The sequence below is a fragment of the Cheilinus undulatus genome, linkage group 4 (genome assembly GCF_018320785.1).
Source record: "Cheilinus undulatus linkage group 4, ASM1832078v1, whole genome shotgun sequence".
NCBI classification, from domain to species: Eukaryota; Metazoa; Chordata; class Actinopteri; order Labriformes; family Labridae; genus Cheilinus; species Cheilinus undulatus.
The window spans coordinates 31,489,952-31,510,663 of NC_054868.1; the positions used below are offsets into that span (position 1 = coordinate 31,489,952).

A 20,712-nucleotide genomic window follows, 5' to 3' on the forward strand; every position below is an offset into this window, starting at 1 on the left:
TCACTTTAGTGCCTATCAACCTTCTTAAAGGCCTCAAAACAGTGTCTCCTGAAACTAAAAGAAATAATGCGTAATTTACGGACAGACGACACAAGAGCACACGGCCACAATGTTATACTTTAACACGTATAAAGATGGCTGTGGTTTAATAGATGAAAATTAAGGCGTTTTCATCTGAATCATTCTCATCTGAATCAGATAGTATGAGCTGCAGTGTCCTTTAGATGTGTATGATGATAAACTCGATTTCCCGCAAAATCACAGAAAGCGAGAGCGGGTTGTATGTCATCTCCGGAGATATGCAGCCAATCACAGCGCTGGATTCTCTCAGGCCGTCTCCCATTGGCTGACAACTGACTAATACTCTGTTGTTCAGTACAAATTGAAGGAAACCAACACCGACAATTAAAACGGATAGAAAGTCAACATTTCGTTTCGAAATACCGAACCTATATACAAAATTCACACCATATTTGTTGTAATTTACTTCGAAGTACCTCAGACGTAAAAAGGTTTCTTTTTTTTGAAAACCATGCTAGCAATGCTAGCTAACTAGCCAGCGTCTCGTCGCCTCCTCTTCATCTTCATGGGTTTCTGCTGTTGAGTCTGCCAGGCTTGTGCTGGAGGCAGCGGGGCAGCAAATTAATGCCATCGGCCAGGGTGGGTTGTATTTCTTTATCCCAAGTATCAACATTACGGCGATTTTTTATATTTTTAACGTAATTGTATTTTGAGTAAGGAATACTGGGCTAAAATACCAAGCTAAATAGCATGTTAGCATTGGGCTGTTGGCTGAGCTAGCTCGTCTGCTAACTGTTAACGCGAGTATGTGCCCACTAGCTGAGCGTGTTACCACCATTTATGCCATCATAATTCACACGTACTGTCGTTTTACCCCCAGAACTCAGGTCATATTATGAGTGGGGCGAGTTGCAAAGCTAACGGCGCCGTGTACCCTGCCTCGTCAGCCATGATGAACTCTGTGAAGAAGCCGAAGATGGAGCAGATCCAGGCCGACCATGAGCTGTTCCTACAGGCCTTTGAAAGTGAGTTTGTCGCTCGTCTGTGTAATGCAGATTTTCGGATTGATTACACAGAATAACTTATCTCTGCCTTCATTAAGCATTGAAACACACCTTTAGCGGTATTGTTATTGTTTTCAACATCTCACTTGCAGCTGGCAGGTCTTCATAGTTTGACTGGCTAGAAATTGATACATCTAAACCTTTATTATAATGTAACAGCATTTGTCCTGGGAAACACGTGTATTCAGTGTAATATACAAAAATGTATGTTAAACCACCACCAGCTGTTGACATTATTTCTTTGGACATATGAGAAATAATATGAATTTGGTATATTCTTACTTAAAGGATTGAAATGAGACTGATAAGTATAGTCTGTTTCATTGACAGAACAATTCAAGGAATGTCTTTAAAAACCTTGGTCAATTTCAGATTTAAGTCTTATTAGAATGAACTGTAAAGAGTCTGATAAACGGCTGTGTCAAAGAATCACAGTAACACTCGTGTCTGTCTCCAGAACCAACTCAGATATACAGATTTCTTCGCACAAGAAACTTGATTGCAGTAAGTAATCTACTATGCCTGTCTTCGTTACTGTAAACTGTGCAAGGTGATACAACCAGTGAACTAAAAGTTATTCTCCCCCTCTCTTTAGCCAATATTTTTGCACAGGACGCTCACCTTCATGTCTCACAGAAACCGTCGAACAAATGCTAGAAGGTATGCAATCTGGCGATGTGTTCTCAGTTTTTAATTATAAATCTAGTTATTTTTTGATACAAATAAATGTGCACTAACAGAGTTCAAAAGACACCTTATATGCGATGTGAGTACAGTATTTATACTTTAATTTAAATCAATATTATGTTGAAATCTTTTCGCAGAAAAACATTCAAAGTGGATGATATGTTGCAGACAGTTGAGAAGATGAAGGGGGAGCAGGATTCTCCAAGGTAAAATAATCCCAGAATAAATCAAATGTGGCCATTTACATCCGAATATTTTACAGCAAACTATGCCAAACAATGCCGAAACTATTGCTGACCATTATTAACAGTCTGTGTTTTATTTGACCCTTTTTCACCTTGACTTTCTTTTGTTTGTTGTTTAGCTTGTGTTCACATCTACAGTTAACTTTCACTGGGTTCTTCCATAAGGATGGTAAGTAGCTTTTCTTCTTTATTAAATACTTGAATTTGATATGTTGCTTGAGAAAGAAACACCCATAAATGCACTACATTTAGTTTTAAGAACACTGGGAGAAAAGTGTATGGGAAATGCAGGCTATTTTTTAGGGAATATTACAGTATGTCTGAACTAAATGCTCTGTCAGCATTAACAGGCAAGATTTCCTTCATTGTAGCTGCTGTATTTGCGCCTTTCCCCAAAGTAGCGTTGTTCATCTGACCAGTCTGTTCCACAGTAGAATAAGCGTAAAATACCACAGCTTTACTCTTGCTCATTTCAGCAAAATAAGAACAAAAAAGAAACTTGTTTTAATGTGAGTCTTCAGCAGTCAAGGTAAATTAACATGATGCAGACAGTGAAATGTAAAAACTCAAGCTTTGTTGTGTCCCTTCTTGAGAGGAAAAGAAAGGGACTTAAAATTTTGAAATCAGGTAGTCAGGTAATTCAGGTAATAAATCTTACATGCTAATTAACGTTTTGTACTGTGTCAAGCAAATTTGTGGACTTAAGTTTCAATGTTTGATCTAAACCTAGCACAAAAGTAAGAAAATTTTGGTAGATGATGTATTTGTTGCAAATGCTTCGTGGCAGTAAATTTTAAATCACTGGAAAGCCTGCTTATTTCCCTTTTAAATGGTGTCACATTTTTAAGAAACATGGGTTTGTGGAATGAGCAGCAGAGCTGAGTATGTGGGTTGTGCCCTTGAAAAATGTGCCTAATTTCTGCCAATGCCAAACAGCTAACTGCCATTGAATTTCGTTCAGTGGACTGGATGATCAAAGTCTGGAAAAAAAGGTATATTGGCAATTTTACAATTTATTCATTTAACAAACAGGAGCCTCAGTATTGTGTGGAAGATCCATACACAGCCACAGCAGCCTGGCGCCTCCACCTCATGCTGGTCACACACTGCTGTGGGGTGGCATCCCATTCTTCAACCAGCATTTTTCACAAGTCAGCCAATGTGGTTGTGTTTGTCAGTGTGGCACAAGCTGGTCCTTCAAGTGTTCAATGGGGTTGAGGTCAGGACTGCTGGCAGGCCATTACATCCATTCCAGTCCCAAAGTCTGGAGGTAGTCTCTGATTAACCCTGCTCTGTGGGGCTGACATTGTCATTACGGAGGATAGAGTTTAGTCCCATACTGTGGAGATATGGGGTTGCCACTGGCTGCTGAATCTCATCTCAGTGTCTCTCTGCATTAAGATTGTCTCCAAATATGAGGGAAATTTTTCCAATGAAGGAGATGCCACCCCACACCATCACACGCCTTCACCAAAAGACTCTGTCGGTGCAGCAATCGCCGTAGCGTTCTCTGTGTCTTCTCCACACTTTAACCCTACAATCCAACTGCTGTAGGCAGAGTCTGGACTCATCACTGAACATAACGTTCCTCCACATGTTCAGGTTCCAGTACACATGTTGACACCAGCACAAACAGGCCTTACAGTGAAGGGCAGTCATGGCAGGCCTCCTGGCAGCCCTATGAAACTGGAGATTAGCTGTGTGCAGTCTGTTCAGGATTGTCTGGGCAGAGTGCCATCAGCTATATTGTCCTGCAAATCTGTAGAAGACAGCCTATGGTTCCAGGTGCTGACAGGGTGATGAAAAGGTTTTTTTTTTTTTGGGTGTCGTATTTTTGGGACACCTACTTTGCGGCCTGTCTCTGACATTCCCTGGTATATGAAACTTTGCCTTCAGTTTGGAGATGGTACTAGGGCTCACTCAAATAATGCTGCAGCTTGGTTTGGCAGAACACCAGCTTGAAGTCGCCCTATCCAGATCAAACATGGCATACTGATTCTTGAAGCAGATACCTTCCGGCCAATCAGTCTGATTGTCAGCACCTGGGGCTACCAAGAGCTCAGAACAAGAGTCAGTAGCAACAGCCGGATAAACTGATTGGCATTGGCTGAGAAGCCTTAGCAAATTCTTCATTGGGCAACCCACATACTCAGCTCTGCTGCTCATCCCACAAATGCATGCTCCTTAAAAATGTGGTACTATTTAAAATGGAAATGAATAGAATTTCCAACAGATAAACAAATCATAAGAATACTGTTGATTGGAGATGATTTGTCAGTTGAGACAAAGATCTCCCTGTTTGTTGTTGTCAACGCAGACCCTTTTCTCTGTAAACACCAAAGTCTGCTGATACATGATTGGTCAGTACAGCTCAGACTGTAAATGTACTACAAACAGAAACAAGAAGACTTTACATCGTGAAAATCACACACTTGCAGACAGATTCTACATCTCTAGTAAAATATGACTTTGTAAAAATTCTACAGAGACTGTAATTAAGTATTTTTCCTCTGGAGCAACACTAATGTAATAACACTGTTTCATATACCAAAAAATTAGCTTTATAACTGTCATGGGGAAAAAATAGCAAACTTACATCAAATGCTATCTGAAATTTCTTGTGTATCATAAATGGTGAAAAAGATTATATGAGACTGTTGTCATTTTGCAGAAAAGCCATCACAGAATTCAGAAAATGAACAAAATTCCGTGTCCTTAGAGGTGCTACTCATCAAAGTCTGCCATAAAAAACGCAAGGTAAAGTAACTGCAGATGAATAACTCACTTAATAGAAGTAAGCTTTTATGCTCATAATGTTTCTTAACATGAGCTTGCGTTTTTTGTATTTCAGGATGTCAGCTGCCCAATTAAGCAAGTGCCTACAGGTAAAAAGCAGGTGCCTTTGAATCCTGACAGCAACCAAACCAAGCCTGGCTCCTACCCTTCCTTACTGGTGTCCAGCAACGAGTTTGAGCCCAGCAACAGTCACATGGTGAAGTCGTACTCACTCCTGTTCAGAGTGTCACGCACAGGGAGAAGGGATACAAACGGTCTGGTTAATGGAGAGGCCAATGAAAACATTGGTAGGAATTCAAACCTGATCCTTTTACATTTTTGACTATGTAAAGTTTTTCTATTGTAATTTAATAGTGCATGTATTTTGATTGTCACATTTTTTGTCTAAAGATGTAACAGATACTCCCAGTAGAAAGAAGAGAAGTTCATCCCACAGAGAGGAGGGAGAGGCCACAGAGACTTATGTTGCACAGATGACTGTTTTTGATAAAAATAGGTAAGGTTTTACAACTAAAAAGTTTTTTTTTCTCCCTTTTATTGAACATTAAAATCACTGCTTTTGTTTTGTCTACAGGAGATTGCAGCTGTTGGATGGAGAATATGAGGTATCCATGCAAGGGATGGAGGACAGCCCTGTCAGCAAGAAGAGGGCAACATGGGAAACCATTCTTGATGGAAAAGTAAGGGAAATTTAAGAATTTTCTGGCCACAAGGCTTGGTCTTTAGTGTGTTATCTTGTTTGCACCCCTTCATCACTGACTGTTTCTCCGTATATGTAATCTTACAGAGACTGCCACCATTTGAGACATTTTCTCAGGGACCCACATTGCAGTTTATCCTGCGCTGGACAGGTGATGCCAGTGGAAAGTCTACTGCTCCTGTGGCCAAACCCCTTGCTACCCGCAACTCAGACAGCTACACCCCCATGGAAACAAGGACCAGCAACCACCGAGCTGCCCTCATGAGTAAGTACAAACAGAACAGAGTAGTTAAAAGTATTTTCAAGATTAAAATCACTAAGGAAACTTTGAAGTCTTTACAGAATCTTTTATTACAGCTTGAATTATATTAAATCCTGTTCAAAGGCAGAAAACGCCATCAGATGAAGAAGATCCAAGGGGTCAAACCCTTCAACAGTTTCTTACTTAAAGTTCTCTAAAACTCTTTATTTAAGGACACCACATGAAAAATCTAAGCGCCATTTATTTCAAGCCAGACTCTGAGCTAGGCCAAATGGTTTTTGGTTTTTTCTCCCACTGCGATGATGCTATCATCTATTTATTGCTGAATCTGAGTAAAGGCACTCTGAGTCATAACTGCTCAATATGACTCAGCTGTTATGAATGTGCTAGAAACTTAAATGATAAATTACCTTGTCATGCTTCTGTGAATGAATGTCAGACTGAATGTTTCTTTATTTGAGTCTCTACAGGGGTTCAGGAATAGTTGTTCTCATACTGCCTTACATGTAGTGCTGGTTATAGTGGATCACTCCGGTCAAATGTATTGATCCAACTCTTCTGGTTTCTGTGGGCACTGACATGCACTGAGACATGCTCACAAGTGCGGCTGTAATCATTAGGGCTCAGATTTAGATCGATTCTTTTTTTAAAATTACAATAGTGCATCATTCATGCAACCTGAAACTTGACCTGCACTTGCCTCTTACACCCAATCATTTTATTTCGATATCTTGGCACGTTTTCAATACCAGCTGTATATTGCCTCTTCCTCAGACATAAACCTCTGCCTGTGCAGCATGAGCAGCAAAACTCTATAGGTGTCTGGATGGAGAGTGCTTTAGCTGCTGCTGACCAGGCTGACTCACACACATAAAACAGGTTATCATCTGGGGCACTACGTTCAAGAAGAGCACTGCCTCAGGTGTTATATGAAAACCCTGTATGCTAGGCTCTGTACCGTGTGCTTTATTTTACTACCTATGTTCCTCCATTTCACCAAGTATGCACAGCTTGTCGCTGTTTACAAAGGGAAAGTAACGGAGTGCTAGGAAAGAGATTTTTTTCCTGTGAAGATAACAAAATATTACTAATATTAGATTTGCAACATACATAATAATACATAATTTAATAGATAACATGATTTCTATCAGTGCTGTGGTTTGTCATTTCAGTGTAATAACACATTGTAGACTTAAGCGGGGTACACACATGAGGATTTTCTAAATCTTAAGAGATTTTTTATCTGTTAGAGACCCCACACATGAAGATAAAAAAATCAGGCATTGAACAGTTTTGATCGTACTGTGTGTGGTGTGCTCTGAAAATCTCAACTCAACACACCACACACATCATGATTCTGTCCCACCACCGATGTAGAATCTCGTCCTCCAAGCCAGAAATCTTGCGTGATCACACGTGATCTAGCAAAAACAACGAAGAAGAAACAAAATCCTGGACACAGCGCGAACACGGACTTTATAGTCTACTGGGCGAGCTAGAGGTGAGTTGTTGTCATAGACATTATATTCGTATATAATGTCTATAGTTGTTGTCAGTCGGCTAGCTTCTTGATTGGCTACATTCCGTTCCACGTCACAATTCACGGAGTCATGACTCGGGAGTTGTCGGCTTGCTCCACACACATGAAGATTTTTGGTCGTAAATATTGAACAAGTTTAACATTTACAATTGTCGGCCCCGACCGTTTTCTGCGCCAATTATCGGGACAAATTCACTCTTAACACACCTCAGACCACAGGATAATCTTATAGTATAATCTTATAAGACATAAGATAATTGGGCGTTTGCCGTCCTTGGTTGGGAAGGGGGAAAATTGGGTCAAAAACAGCCTGATTATCTTTATGTGTGTACCCCGCTTTACTCAAACTAAGTTGCAATAATTTATCAAATGTACTTTGTTTTTTCATTCATTTAACAACAAGAGTTTCAACTTGGACTTGCAATAAGCAACTTTTCTCTTCCTTAAAACAAACATGGTTTAAGGCAGCTCTGCTCCACTGAAGTTACAAACAAACGTAAAAGAGGATGTCAGGCGTCATTTTAGATTTAAAAACTATAAAAGCAGAGACAAGCTGTCCCTTGTACTAATTCCAACTTTAATTCTCTGAGAATTTCTTAACTATTGAAGCAAAAACCGTTTTTGTAACTAAAACATCCCTACATGAATCTGTATCGAATCAAATTTTATTAGGACCTTGTGAATCAGACTTGAATTGATTTAGGCAACCAGCTGCAATAGTAATCATCTCACATCGCACAAGACCTGACTCTGTTTAAATATCCCCTCTATCCTGGTGTATCACAAGTGGCCACCTTATTGCTTACAACAGGATACCAAATGACTCAGACCAGGCTTTCATGGGTTGGCTCCCTTTTTTTATCTTTACTTCCACACAAGTTTGTAATGTTGCATGCAAAGATAACGGGATTATACTGATAAGTATATTTAAATTTGTAAAGCACTAATTTTATTGAAAAGACTTCAATGAAAGACCAAAGGTGACCAGGGGAGGTGGGCAGAACAACTCGCAGACTGTGTTTATGAACTTAAAAGCAGGCACTGCAGGCTAAGAGCTCAACTACAGTATTATCGGTTGCAGAGGTGAATACTCTAAATGGCAACAAGTGATATTTAAAAAGAAACAGGAACTGCTCATTGTGAATCTTGATGAATGCAGTACCAGTTGTCACACAGGAAGATGGTTTATCCTTTTTCCCTCTAGAAGAAGCCCTAAAGCAGACAGCATCTTACACCGATGCAACATATAATCTGAATATTGCTGTAAATGTCAGCCATCAGTGTGTTTACACAAATAATTCACTTTTTTATACTTCTATGCACTATCTTGTTTGGTATACTCGGACAACTATGCAAGTATATATGTTCAAATTTGTATTGGGAAGGGGAAAAATTACTTGATAACTATATCCTGTTGCTTGGACAAGGAAAAGTGGCTTCAGGTGTCATTCCACAATGCATTGCAGTCATTATCAAAACCAATTAAACATGAATTAAATTGAACATTAAAACCTGATCTATGCTTCTGCATTGAAACTATGCTGTAGGTCCACATAATCTTGAACCCAAGGCAGAGGCCTACAGACATAGCTGATGTGCACCTCCTCTAAAGGTCTAACTACACATCAAAATGCTGCAGAAGGGAAGCACTGGTGACCACCACTGTCTGAGTAATGTCTACAGGCATATTGTGTTTACTCTAGAGTAAGGCTGGGTAATTGTTTGAAATCAGATTACAATGCAAGATGGCCTACAGCAATTTTAGTTTGCAGATAGTGTAACAATCTGAATTGTGTGGAAAAAAACAGTTTAATACTATTTTTTTGCAGCAGAGGTGTTATTCCCTACACATCATGTAAACAATCAAATGCCAGTTTTTAGAATAATTAACAAAAAACTCCTTTCCTTGTTTTTGTATGTTTTTCTTACTCAAAATGAAAATGACACAAGAATCAATACAATTTATATCAAATTCGGAACATGAGACAAACTTATTGTAATTATATATTTTTTCAAAATCAGTCAGCTCTAGTTCTATCTTTATAATGTTGTGTTGGTAATAATATAAAATGTTTTATATTGAAGAAAAAAATGCAATGGGTTAATTTTCTCTACTCATTCAGCCATACTCTAGAGCAGGATAAATGGCTGCAGACAGTGATGCAACAAGTCAGATTTACGTACTGACATAAAAGTATTGGATGTTCCCCTTCTCTGCCTGAGCTGATTAAGCAGCTGGTTTTTTTGTTTTGTTTTTTTAAGGCCAGTTCAGAGTTCCATGGTTTCCCATTCTCAAACAATCCCGATTTGTGGTGACAGGACCAGGAACTGGCATAAAAATTGCACTGCCAGGTGTTTTTTCTTTTTTTTGCAGAGCAACACAAACACACCTACAGCATATATCTGATGCAGAAGCATGATCCAGGTTTAAGTTTTAAAGGTCAACTGTAACAAGAATGAAAGAGAGCTTTAACAGTCTGTGCTGTATGGAACTGTTGTGGTTTTAGTATTTATTAAATGTCATGCAGTGCCGTGAAAAAGTATTTTCCCCCTTTCTGATTCCTAATTTTTTACATATTTATCACATTTAAATGTTTTGGATCATCAAACCAGTTTTTATGTTTCACAAAGACAGCCCAGGTAAATACAAGATGCGGTGTTTGAATGATTATTTACTTTTGTAAGGGGGGGGCAGTGTCCAGCCATCAGTTCATGCCCTCAAGCTCATGTGCTCTGGGGTTATGCAGCAGGACAACAACCTGAAACATACCAGTAAGTCCACCTCTGAATGGCTCAAAAACAACAAAATTAAGGTTTTGGATTGGCCAAGTCAAAGTCCGGACTTAAATCCACTTGAGATGCTGTGGTGTGACCCTAAACGCGCAGTTCATGCTGGAAAACTCCCCTATATGGCTGAGATTAAACAATTCTGCGAAGAAGAGTGGGCCAGAATTCCTTCACAGCAATGCAACAAACTTCATTTATCACAAATGCTTGATTTCAGTCATTGCTGCCAAGGGTGGCACAACCAGTTATTAGGTTCAGGGGGCAATTACTTTTTCACACAGGGCCAGATAGGTTTTGGCCCCCTCCCCCCAAAGAATTAAATAATCATTCAAATACTGCATTTTGTATTTACTTGGGTTGTCTTTGTGAAATATAAAAATGGTTTGATGATCTGAAACATTTAAGTGTGATAAATATTCATTAAAAATCAGGAATCAGACAGGGGGCAAATACTTTTTCATGGCACTGTACATTCCACAAACACTATTTTTTTTATCTGCACTTGTCCTGTCATGCTTTGCTAAAACATAATGATGTTTAGAAACATGTTTTTTAATGTTCAAAGGCCATCATTTGAGGCCATTATGCTACATATTTACATGTCTCAAACTGGTATGGTCGTGCTGGTCACATGTGTGTTCTTACAAATCTTTATCATTTTAAAACATGGAATTGCTTTGTTTTCTCACATACATGCAAAATTTCTGATTTGGTGATTCTCTAAGAAATAACCTTTCCATCTGTTCCCGTCAGCAGTGAAAGAGTCAGTCAGCACAGACATTCAGACGAGGAAAGAGCAGGTCCCGTGTGAACCTCGGCAGAAGCTACGTATTTTTTATCAGGTATACAACAACACAGTAAGGGATGCATCAACGGGAAAGACACTGATTTACAGCAATCTTCAATTGAGGTGGCTGAATGGCATGTGTTGTCTGTGTTGCTGAAGACATTTTTATGTTTTTCTTGACTGTCATATTTTGACAATGTTTATTTGAATGTTATTGTCAATGTAGATTAATTGAATACATCTTATAGTTATGGTAAATTTGATTTTAGACCTTTCTTTCTGCTGCTTCTGTCTGCTGTGATAACATAAGAACTCTGTAATTGAATCAGTTTGTTTCCTTTTATCTAATTGGGTCTTTTTTGTTCAGTTCTTGTACAACAATAACACACGGCAGCAAACTGAGGCGAGGGACGATCTTCACTGCCCATGGTGTACCCTGAACTGCAGTAAACTCTACAGCTTGCTCAAACACCTCAAACTCTCCCACTCCCGCTTCATCTTCAACTATGTGGTAAGTCGCTGAATGTGTTGGCCTTATTTGTGTAACTGATGTAGAAGCAGGAGCAGATTTTGTTTGTGTGCTTGTTTTTGTTGGTTGTGACACAGTTCTTTGACAACTATGTGTCAGACTGTGAATGTGACTGAACACAAAGAGAATATGTCTCACTCCTTTTCTAGTATGATCAAATGAGAGGAAAAAATACTGCACTGGCTACAAGTACCGTACATTAGCGGTGTCCCAATCGTATGTGTCAATCCGAGCCAATACAGGCATTTTAATTGATTGGAGATCGGCAATTTGATCCGATCAGCCCAGCCGATCATTTACGTCAGCTGATGTAAACTGACAATTTACCGCAGGCAGTAAACGCACCAGTAACACAACAAAGCAGCGGTAGCAACATTAGCATCTCTGTTGCAATGTAAGTGTTTTGGTTCATGTCTAAGATGAAGCTGCTACATTTTAATAGGCATTGATGTTTTGAATCTGTATGATTCATATGGATCAGGACTCAGTGTCGTTAGATATTCAATATTAACAAATCACATCAGGCCAAAATGCTGATCGGGACAACCCTTATAATGAATTGGAGGTACTGCCTGACAGGTATATGCCTCTGTGAGGTATTTAATGCCAGACAGTGATGTACAGTGACAGGTCAAGAAGAAGTGCTGGGATAGCTTTAGTGGTAGTGTGACTGGTGAAGAACTAGCTTCTTTAATAGTGTAGGTGTACGTTTGATTTAAACCCTGGATTACAGAGCTAATTAAGTGTATGGGTGTCAAATTGATGTATGAAAATAAATAGTAAAATAGGGATGTAGGTGACAGTGAAAAATGTTTGTGGTAATAATGAAATCAGTCAAATTAAGTAAGGGAAGACTTGTATAAATCCTACAAATTGTGCTCATAAGCAAGGATAATTATGAGGCCTAATGACCTTGACCTGACCTTTGCCATCCAAAACCCAGTCAGTTCATCCTTGAATATGTGTAGGTATTTGTGCAGTTTGAAAATCCCTTAAAGCATAGTTAAAATACCACATTTACAAGAATGGCATAGACAGACAACCCAAACAACTCCAGGCTATTGCTGAAGTGGAAGCACAAAAACAGAGAAGCTTTTAGACAGTTGAAAGCAACTCATCGTCACAAGACTCAAGGCAGGATTGGGAAATTAATCTGTTAAAGCTGTTTTTTTTCTTTTCATTCATGTTTATAATATATGTAGCAGAAAAAAATCCTGTTGACAGCTAATTACGGACCATACTGTTTAACCTCTGGATTTTTTCAAATGACCTGATGAGTTGCACCATAACTCACTTTTCTTCATGCAGTGCATAATAAAAAAACCTCAGCCACACTGCAAACAGGTCTAAAAGCAATGATAGGCAACCACTTAGCAAGATGACTCAGGTATAAAATTGATTCATTCCCCTCAGTAGAAACTGGTTGCTTCTCATCTCCATATGTCCTTCTCTTCCTACCTTCTATGTTTGCTCTGGATTTCACAAATGTTTTCCTTTTCTCTTTTGTAACAATCAGCCTCACCCCAAAGGAGCACGGATAGATGTTTCTATCAATGAATGCTATGATGGCTCGTACGTTGGCAACCCTCAGGACATCCACAGCCAGCCAGGCTTTGCTTTCAGCCGCAATGGGCCAGTAAAGAGGACCGCTGTAACCCACATACTGGTTTGCAGGTAAACTCATGACTTCTGTTTGTATTCCATGTAAACAAATCAACTCATTTTACTTTAGTTACTTTTTTAACTCAAGTTAAGTAGATCAATGCATGTTTGAATGAGGTTAAAAACAAGGAGAACTGAATTTCCATTTCCATTAGGCCCAAGAGGACCAAACCAAGTCTGTCAGAGTTCCTGGAGTCTGAGGATGGAGAGCTGGAGCAGCAGAGGACCTACGTTAGCGGACACAACAGACTGTACTTCCACAGTGACAGCTGCATGCCTCTGAGACCCCAGGAGATGGACCTGGACAGCGAAGATGAGAGAGATCCAGAGTGGCTCAGAGAGAAGACTGCCACGGTGAGAAGCAGTTACTTAGACCGTCCTTCTGTGCTGAATGAGGATGCCCCACTATTTGTATAGTCACCTCTGTCAGTAATGTGGTTAACCTCGCCACACTGTGTATGTGTCGGCTTGCTCGTGCAAAAAAAAAGCTGGTAAAACTTTGGTGTAATGTCTGTCGGAATTGGCGTGGTCCCCAGTGATTATAAAAAATGCAGCAGGGTGCTTGTTTTGGAGAGAGCAGATGTTTTCATGTAGCTCCCCAGGTGCCTCACTATCTCTGGCTCTTGGTGGTTGTAATATGAGAGCTTACAATAAAATGTGGATGTAAGATCAGAGGCACTGAAGCGTTACACGTGGAAAGCTTGTCAAGTCTGTAAACATGGCTCATTCTTACACAGGCTAACTTTTTCATTATTTTTTTTATCAATCTGTTGAATCTGTCCGCATCTCCTCCTGCTTTCTCCTCACTTCATGCTTGTATTGTTGAAATCACAAAGAGGAAATGGCAGAAAACAAAATGACAAGTGCTCAAGAAGGACCTTAAAAGTAAATTAGTCAACATTATCCATTAATGGCTCTTTTTGAAATGCTGTGGTGTTTTATGGGCTCAAATGGCCTTTTTTAACACGTTGTTAAAATTAAAGCATGTTTGTGTGGTTTTTACAGCAACTGGACGAGTTCACAGATGTTAATGAGGGGGAGAAGGAGGTGATGAAGCTGTGGAACCTGCACGTCATGAAGCATGGGTACGTTCAATACATCGACACTGTATATAGTGGAAGAGAGGAGCGTTTTTTTCTCTCCTCATACAGTTATTGCTGCGACTCCTTTTTAAGAAACTTAACAGTTGTTCAACACTGCATTAGAGTTTTTTATAGGACTCGTGCCTAAACTCTGAGTATGATCTTTAGTCTCATTTTTACCTAAAATTACCATGAATAAAAGAGAAAGCAGAGTACTGTCTAAGTAGCACAAATATGTGTCCCAAAACGTCACCAAAGTATATGGACAGATCAGTGTGCAGGAATTACCCAGCTGTTTTCTCAGTTAAAAACTAGATATTACCCAATATTAGGTGTCTAGTATTGATACTGACTCAGTTATTGATACCTTTTACATCTTTGGGTGTTACCTGAGTCATAAAAATCTCTGTATCACGAAAAACCTCTTCTAATAGTTTGTAAGATGATGTATAGCAACAAGGAAGGCAAATACAGATTATAAACTAATGAAGAGCCATTCTCTCATACAATTGCAGGATTTTCAGAAGAGGTTCCTCCAGTTAAATTCAGAATTCTGCATTTTTGTATATGAAGAGTGACTCACATGAATCATGGATAAACCAAAAGTTAATATTCACATTCACACACAGATATAAAAAGCAACATTTGGAGGTAATTAGCACTTACTGTGATGAGAAGAAATTTGGGACATTGGGCTTATATATAGGATAATTCTTGTCATTTTCAAGTATTAATGCTAATGTGTTGAGCCAAGCTTGTTCAAAAACTGGTAGCAGTGATTCCTGTTAACTTTGTTTTTGTGCAGGCTGTGCATGTCATTCAGAATATGTTGCTGCCAACAGCACAGCAAAAGACGTGCTAATATAAGATGATCTGGGTTTGGTTATCACTGCATTTCAACAGATTTAACATTTCAATAGATTTATTTCACACATAAGTAAAGATTATTTCATACACGAGCAATGATTAATCAGTCTACAACATTTGCAGCTATTGCATAGTTGTGTGAAAAGGGCTCACTCTAAGGAAGCTATTTAAAGCTTTTAAAAGGACGCCCAATTTTCTACAGATAACAAATAACAAATATGTGTTTTCAGTAGGCCTTTGTAACAAAGGCTTAAGCCAGCTTTAATGTCAACAACTGGATAGCAAACATTAGAACTGGCCCATTTAACTGCATAATAAGCTCTTTTTCTCCTCTCTTGCATGCAGTCAGGTGTGAGTGAGTTTTCAGAGTCACATGGGCCCTGTGTCTGTCGTTTAACCTGTGACCCCAACCCCTGCCCATTTGTTACAGTGTGTGTTGCATTGTAGTGAACAAAAAGAGATTAGTAATTCCAGTTATGTAATACAAAGCTACACAGAGTGCCTGTAGAAAGTATTCAAACCCTTGGATGTTTTACCCTTTGATTGATTTTAGAACTCAATCATGGTCGATATAACGACAAAAAATACAAAGAAAACTCTTTATTTTCGAAGTGAAAACTGCTATCTACAATGTCAATTAAATAAAAACATGTAAGGCAAAATAAGTGACATAGATATTAACCCCCCTTTAAAGTGACTGACCTAATTCAAAAGAGATACGGGTAATTGATGCAAGTAGTTTCACAGTTAGAGAAATGAGGATCACCTGAATGCAGTGGATGTGTCTCAAGGGCTTGTAGTATAAAGACACCTGTGTCAGAAAGGTTCTGTTTTCTCTTTGATATAGATGTTTTTTTATTATTGTCTTTTGGCAAAATATCAAAATGATATTGACCATGACTGATTTATACACTGCTTTCCACATTATTAAGCAAATGACATTTTTCTCTTATTTTCCTAAATATTAATGCAAATGACAGAGTATTTTTCAAGTCAACAGCCGTTAGAGGATAATTCAAATTTTTTTTGAACAAACTTCATAATGATAACCTTTTTTTTTTTAAATAAAAACCTCAAAATGCACTGTTCCACATTATTAAGCACGACAGAGTTTTAAAACATTTTATAGGTTGTAAAGAAATGAAAATGGTCATTTTTTTAATTTACAGCATTAGGAAGTCATATTTACTGAAATCAGAAGCTATTTCAATCAAAAACATCTTAACAGGCCAAGTTCCATGTTAACATAGGAGCCCTTCTTTGATATCTCTTTCACTATTCTTGCATCCGTTGAGCTTGTGAGTTTTTGGAGAGTTTCTGCTTGAATTTCTTTGCAAGATGTCAGAATATCCTCCCAGAGCTGCAGTTTTGATGTGAACAGCCTCCCACCCTCATAGATCTTTGGTCTGAGGATGCTCCAAAGGTTCTCAATAGGGTTGAGGTCAGGGGAGGATGGGAGCCACAACATGAGTTTCTCTCCCTTTATGCCCATAGCAGCCAATGGCACAGAGGTATTCTTTGCAGCATGAGATGGTGCATTGTCATGCATGAAGACAATTTTGCTACAGAAGGAACTGCTCTTTTTTTTTACCATGGAAGAAAGTGGTCAGTCAGAAAGTCTATATATTTTGCCGAGGTCATTTTCACGCCTTGACAGGCCCCTAAAGGGGCCTACCAGCTCCCTCCTCATGAATGCGGCCCAAAACATGACTCCACCCCCTCCTTGCTGATGTCACAGCCTTGTTGGGACATGGTTGCCATCCACTAACCATCCACTGCTCCTCCATCTGGACCATCCAGGGTTGTACGGCACTCACCAGTCAACAAGACTGTTTGAAAATGAGTCTTCATGTATTTCTGGACCCACTTCAACCATTTCTGCTTGTGAATTTTGGTTAGAGGGGGCTGAATAATAGGTTTATACACAACTGCAAGCCTCTGGAGGATCCTACACCTTGAGGTTGGTGGGACTCCAGAGGCACCAGCAGCTTCAAATACTTGTTTGCTGCTTTTTAATGGCATTTTAGCATCTGCTTTCTTAATCTGATGAATTTGTCTGTCAGAAACCTTCCTCATTATGCCTTTATCTGCAGGAACCCGTCTGTGCTCTGAATCAGCCACAAATTCCTTCACAGTACGATGATCACGCTTAGTTTTTCATGAAATATCTAATGTTTTCATTCCTTGTCCAAGGCATTGCACTATTTGACACTTTCTGCAGCAGAGAGATCCTTTTTCTTTCCTATATTGCTTGAAACCTGTGGCCTGCTTAATAATGTGGAACATGTGGAAAAGTGCATTTTGAGGTTTTATTTTTTTTAAATAATGGTCGTCGTTATGAAGTTTGTTCAAAAACATTCGAATTATGCTCTAACGGCTGATGACTTGAAAAATACTCTGTCATTTGCATTAATATTTAGGAAAATAAGAGAAAAATGTAATTTGCTTAATAATGTGGAAAGCGGTGTAAGATCAATAAAAGGGCAAAACTTCCAAACAGGGTGAATTATTTTTATAGGCACTGTTTTAACAATACATGAGTTAATTTTATAAAGCCTACAACTAGGCTCTACAAGTCCAGCAATGTTGCTGAAATTGAAGTTTGAAAATGTATCAGTTGTGTAACTCGGGGTTTACCCACAATTAAAGTAGACCCAAGCACACTTTGTTCATTGAGGCCTAATGGCATGAAAAATGTGTGCTTTAAACTTTGGCATCTATTTAGTCTTGTATAGTAATTGTACTATTCTGTAGCTCCATTGTACTATTCCACAGCTCCCCATCAACTTCTTGTCTTTCTTTTCCCTGTAGTTTCATAGCTGACAACCAGATGAATCAGGCCATCATGCTTTTTGCTGAGAACTGTGGCGCTCACATCATCCGCCGAAGCCTCTGCCGCAACTTCCTCCTGCATCTGGTGAGCATGCATGACTTTAACCTCGTCAACACAGCCACCATCGACCGTGCAATGGCCCGTCTAAGACAGATCCAGGAGGAACTGCCCGACACAGAGGAAGAGCAGCAGGACCAGATTCCTGTTTTAGCCGGAGCCTGCAACGGAAACGCCGTCACGTCCTCGGGTGGTAAACAGGGCAAGAGGACAAAAAGCGCACTAACGGACTGATAAAGGCTGGATGGAACAATGATTGTCATTGTGTTTTGTTTTGTTTTGTTTTTTTGTTTGTTTTATTTTTCTTCTTTAATGAACATTACCAACCCTTTGGTGCTTAGATAGGTGGGAGGACTGGTCTCTTGGGGATCTGACCTGAAGCAGACCAGCATACAAGGTAAACAAGTTTTTGGAACTTGAGAATTGAACCAAATATGAACAGTATAAACATGAATCACCCACATCTACTCAAACCAGGATTCTGAGGACTGGATGATGAACCTACTGTGTATGTATTTGTAGGTGCCACTGAAGTCTCTTATCTGTGTTTGGGTAAGAGTGTGAACAAACTGAGAGTCTTCTGGCGTGGCACAACTGTCCTCTGTATGTCCTTGTAATAGAAAACTGTATGGAGAGTACAGTTAAAGCCAGGCTGTCACTGTTGAGTATTTGTACACATACACAATAACTTTGTTGGAAACTTATCCTTTTAGCTGATTATTTTAGCACTTGGTGTTTGTATTTAGGAAGCTTACCTTGAATTTGTATTTTTTTAATTCATGCTGCACCAAAATGTTTAAATGCAGCTTTTCTGCTGTTGTCAGCAGAGAAACTTTAGTGGGTTTGATTTCACATTTGTGAATGATGTTTCATTTGAAGGGTCATACAGTTAAAGGGATATTTCAGGATTTTTGAAGTTGGGTTGAGGTAGTTGGCTATAGTATTGGCATTAGCCTCCAGTGAGTTCAGTGAAAGTTGCCCCTGTGGTTATTACGAGCTCAGAAAAATCTGGGGCATAGTGGCTGTAGGTGGGATCATTTTATCTACATAGTTTAACCAGTTTTACACAAAAATGGGCCAAGAAAATGATAACCACAGGGGCAACTTTCACAGAAATGCCACTACAATAGCCAAGTACCTCATACGACCCAACTTCAAAAATCCCGACATATCCCTTTAAGATAAAGTGATAGTGTCAAGAATATATAAAGCCTTCAAAGCTTGTGTTTGGAGCCTAATACGGACTGTTGGTTTTGCTGGTAGGCCACCTCGAAGAGGATAAACTCCTACATCATTACCCCTAAGCCTTTTGGCCCGCATTGAAATGGCTCAAGGAAAGCCAGGGAACTTGTCTGATATTTTTCCTCCCTAAGATTAACTGAAACAACCAGCAGATCATCATCCCATGTATCATGTAGTGTGCATAGTGAGCGAGATGTAAAAAGCCAACAGCTCTCTAAAGCTGCTGGCACCTGTAGTTTTTTATGCTGAAGGTCTAAACATGTTGGAAGTTTCAACATAACTACCAGTAGCTGATTGACAGAAATGTGTATACATGTAATTATATCAAATGTTTAGCTGTGCCCCATTCTGACCCCCAATACTGAACAGACTACAGTTCTTCTCTCAAAGCAATATGCTGTTTATTATTTGTTTTTCAGGTCTAAGTTCACTCTCTGTTCTTTTAGGTGCAGTTTATGCCAAAGGGTAAAATATTCCACCAGTCTTTTAGTTCAGATTTTTCGGAGTATTTTCTTTGTTCATTTCCATGAGGGTTTTAAAAAACTGACACTAGTTGTGTTTTTGTAGTGTGCACATGGATCAGGTAATCATCATGATTCACTATTTTATCAGACTTTCTTGATGGAAACCAGAACAACAATATTTTTCCTGCTTCCAGTATTCATGGAGGGATTTCTGTATTAATCTGGAAAAAGGGAGACATTTTCACCATTATTGTCTAAACACCCTGTTTCAACAATTACGAACTGTACACTCTGGCTAAGGGGATTTTTATATTTAAATAAATAAAATACATTTGACCTTAATCATGACTTTAATGTTTGGGAACATTTTGGAAAGTAGGCTTCATCACACTCCATCAGTCTTCCCAGCAGTTCCAGCTGTGCGTCTGCGGTCTGACTCGGTCTACTTTTGGCCATGTCTCAACTTGGAAAGTTAATTTTCTCGGTCAGTGTATAGGGCAAGATTCCTGGACTAAAACTGACCTACGTGACTGACTAAAATGTATCCTGTGCATAGAAACCCTGTCTGAATAGTGAGACTTAAGTTAGGCTAGAATGTCATTTAGCTGAAGCTAAAGCTCCTTTGAGAATTTTTATGGAGTAATGTAATGGGCTGAAATTAATACTAATGTCCCTTTATCTTTCCTTACTGGCCTTAACAAGAGAGCAGATCTCCAACCACGTTGTTCAGGTAAGGTCACGTCTGTAATAAAGTCAAATTCACAGCCGATTTAACACTGTTAATTACACTCATGATACAAATGTGACTCACACCAAAACAATAACAATCTTCTAGAAACATTAGCAAAGGAATCCTAGCAGGGATCACTACAGGCAACATTCAAATGCAACTAATGAATGAATAGTGAAGACCATTCCACTCAGAATGGAGTTAGAATTACACTTTGGGAGTTAAAATCAGCTCTGAAATGTTAAACACTAATGCATCTCAACAGTCCAGTTTTTGCTCTTCTGGGATGTGATGTGGAATCATTCCCTCTTTTTATGTGCTATTGTGTAGTCCAGAAGTTTCTCTGCCCGCGATCCC

The 20,712-nt window shown here is 39.2% G+C and overlaps 1 protein-coding gene across 2 annotated transcripts; it reads left to right on the top strand.

The window, feature by feature from the left end:
• Positions 1–363: 363 nt before the first annotated feature.
• On the top strand, positions 364–19,956 carry suz12b (SUZ12 polycomb repressive complex 2 subunit b). Of its 2 annotated transcripts, none has more exons than XM_041785695.1 (17): positions 364–660; positions 902–1,046; positions 1,543–1,589; positions 1,681–1,745; positions 1,910–1,978; positions 2,137–2,186; positions 4,689–4,774; positions 4,869–5,100; positions 5,204–5,309; positions 5,388–5,493; positions 5,601–5,778; positions 10,856–10,944; positions 11,257–11,400; positions 12,935–13,092; positions 13,236–13,434; positions 14,086–14,165; positions 17,841–19,956. In XM_041785695.1, the coding sequence occupies exons 1-17, from the start codon at positions 646–648 to the stop codon at positions 18,151–18,153; spliced, it is 2,082 nt and encodes a 693-aa protein (XP_041641629.1). In that variant the 5' UTR covers positions 364–645; the 3' UTR covers positions 18,154–19,956. The 2 variants fall into 2 exon arrangements, with proteins under 2 accessions (XP_041641629.1, XP_041641630.1); XM_041785696.1 differs by having other exon boundaries at positions 10,859–10,944.
• The last annotated feature ends 756 nt before the right edge of the window (positions 19,957–20,712 follow it).

Coding starts and splice junctions, on each gene's coding strand:
- suz12b (XM_041785695.1), top strand. Junction 5,101..5,203: donor AGAGGCCAATGAAAACATTG/GTAGGAATTCAA, acceptor TTTTGTCTAAAG/ATGTAACAGATACTCCCAGT. Junction 14,166..17,840: donor CTGCACGTCATGAAGCATGG/GTACGTTCAATA, acceptor TTTTCCCTGTAG/TTTCATAGCTGACAACCAGA.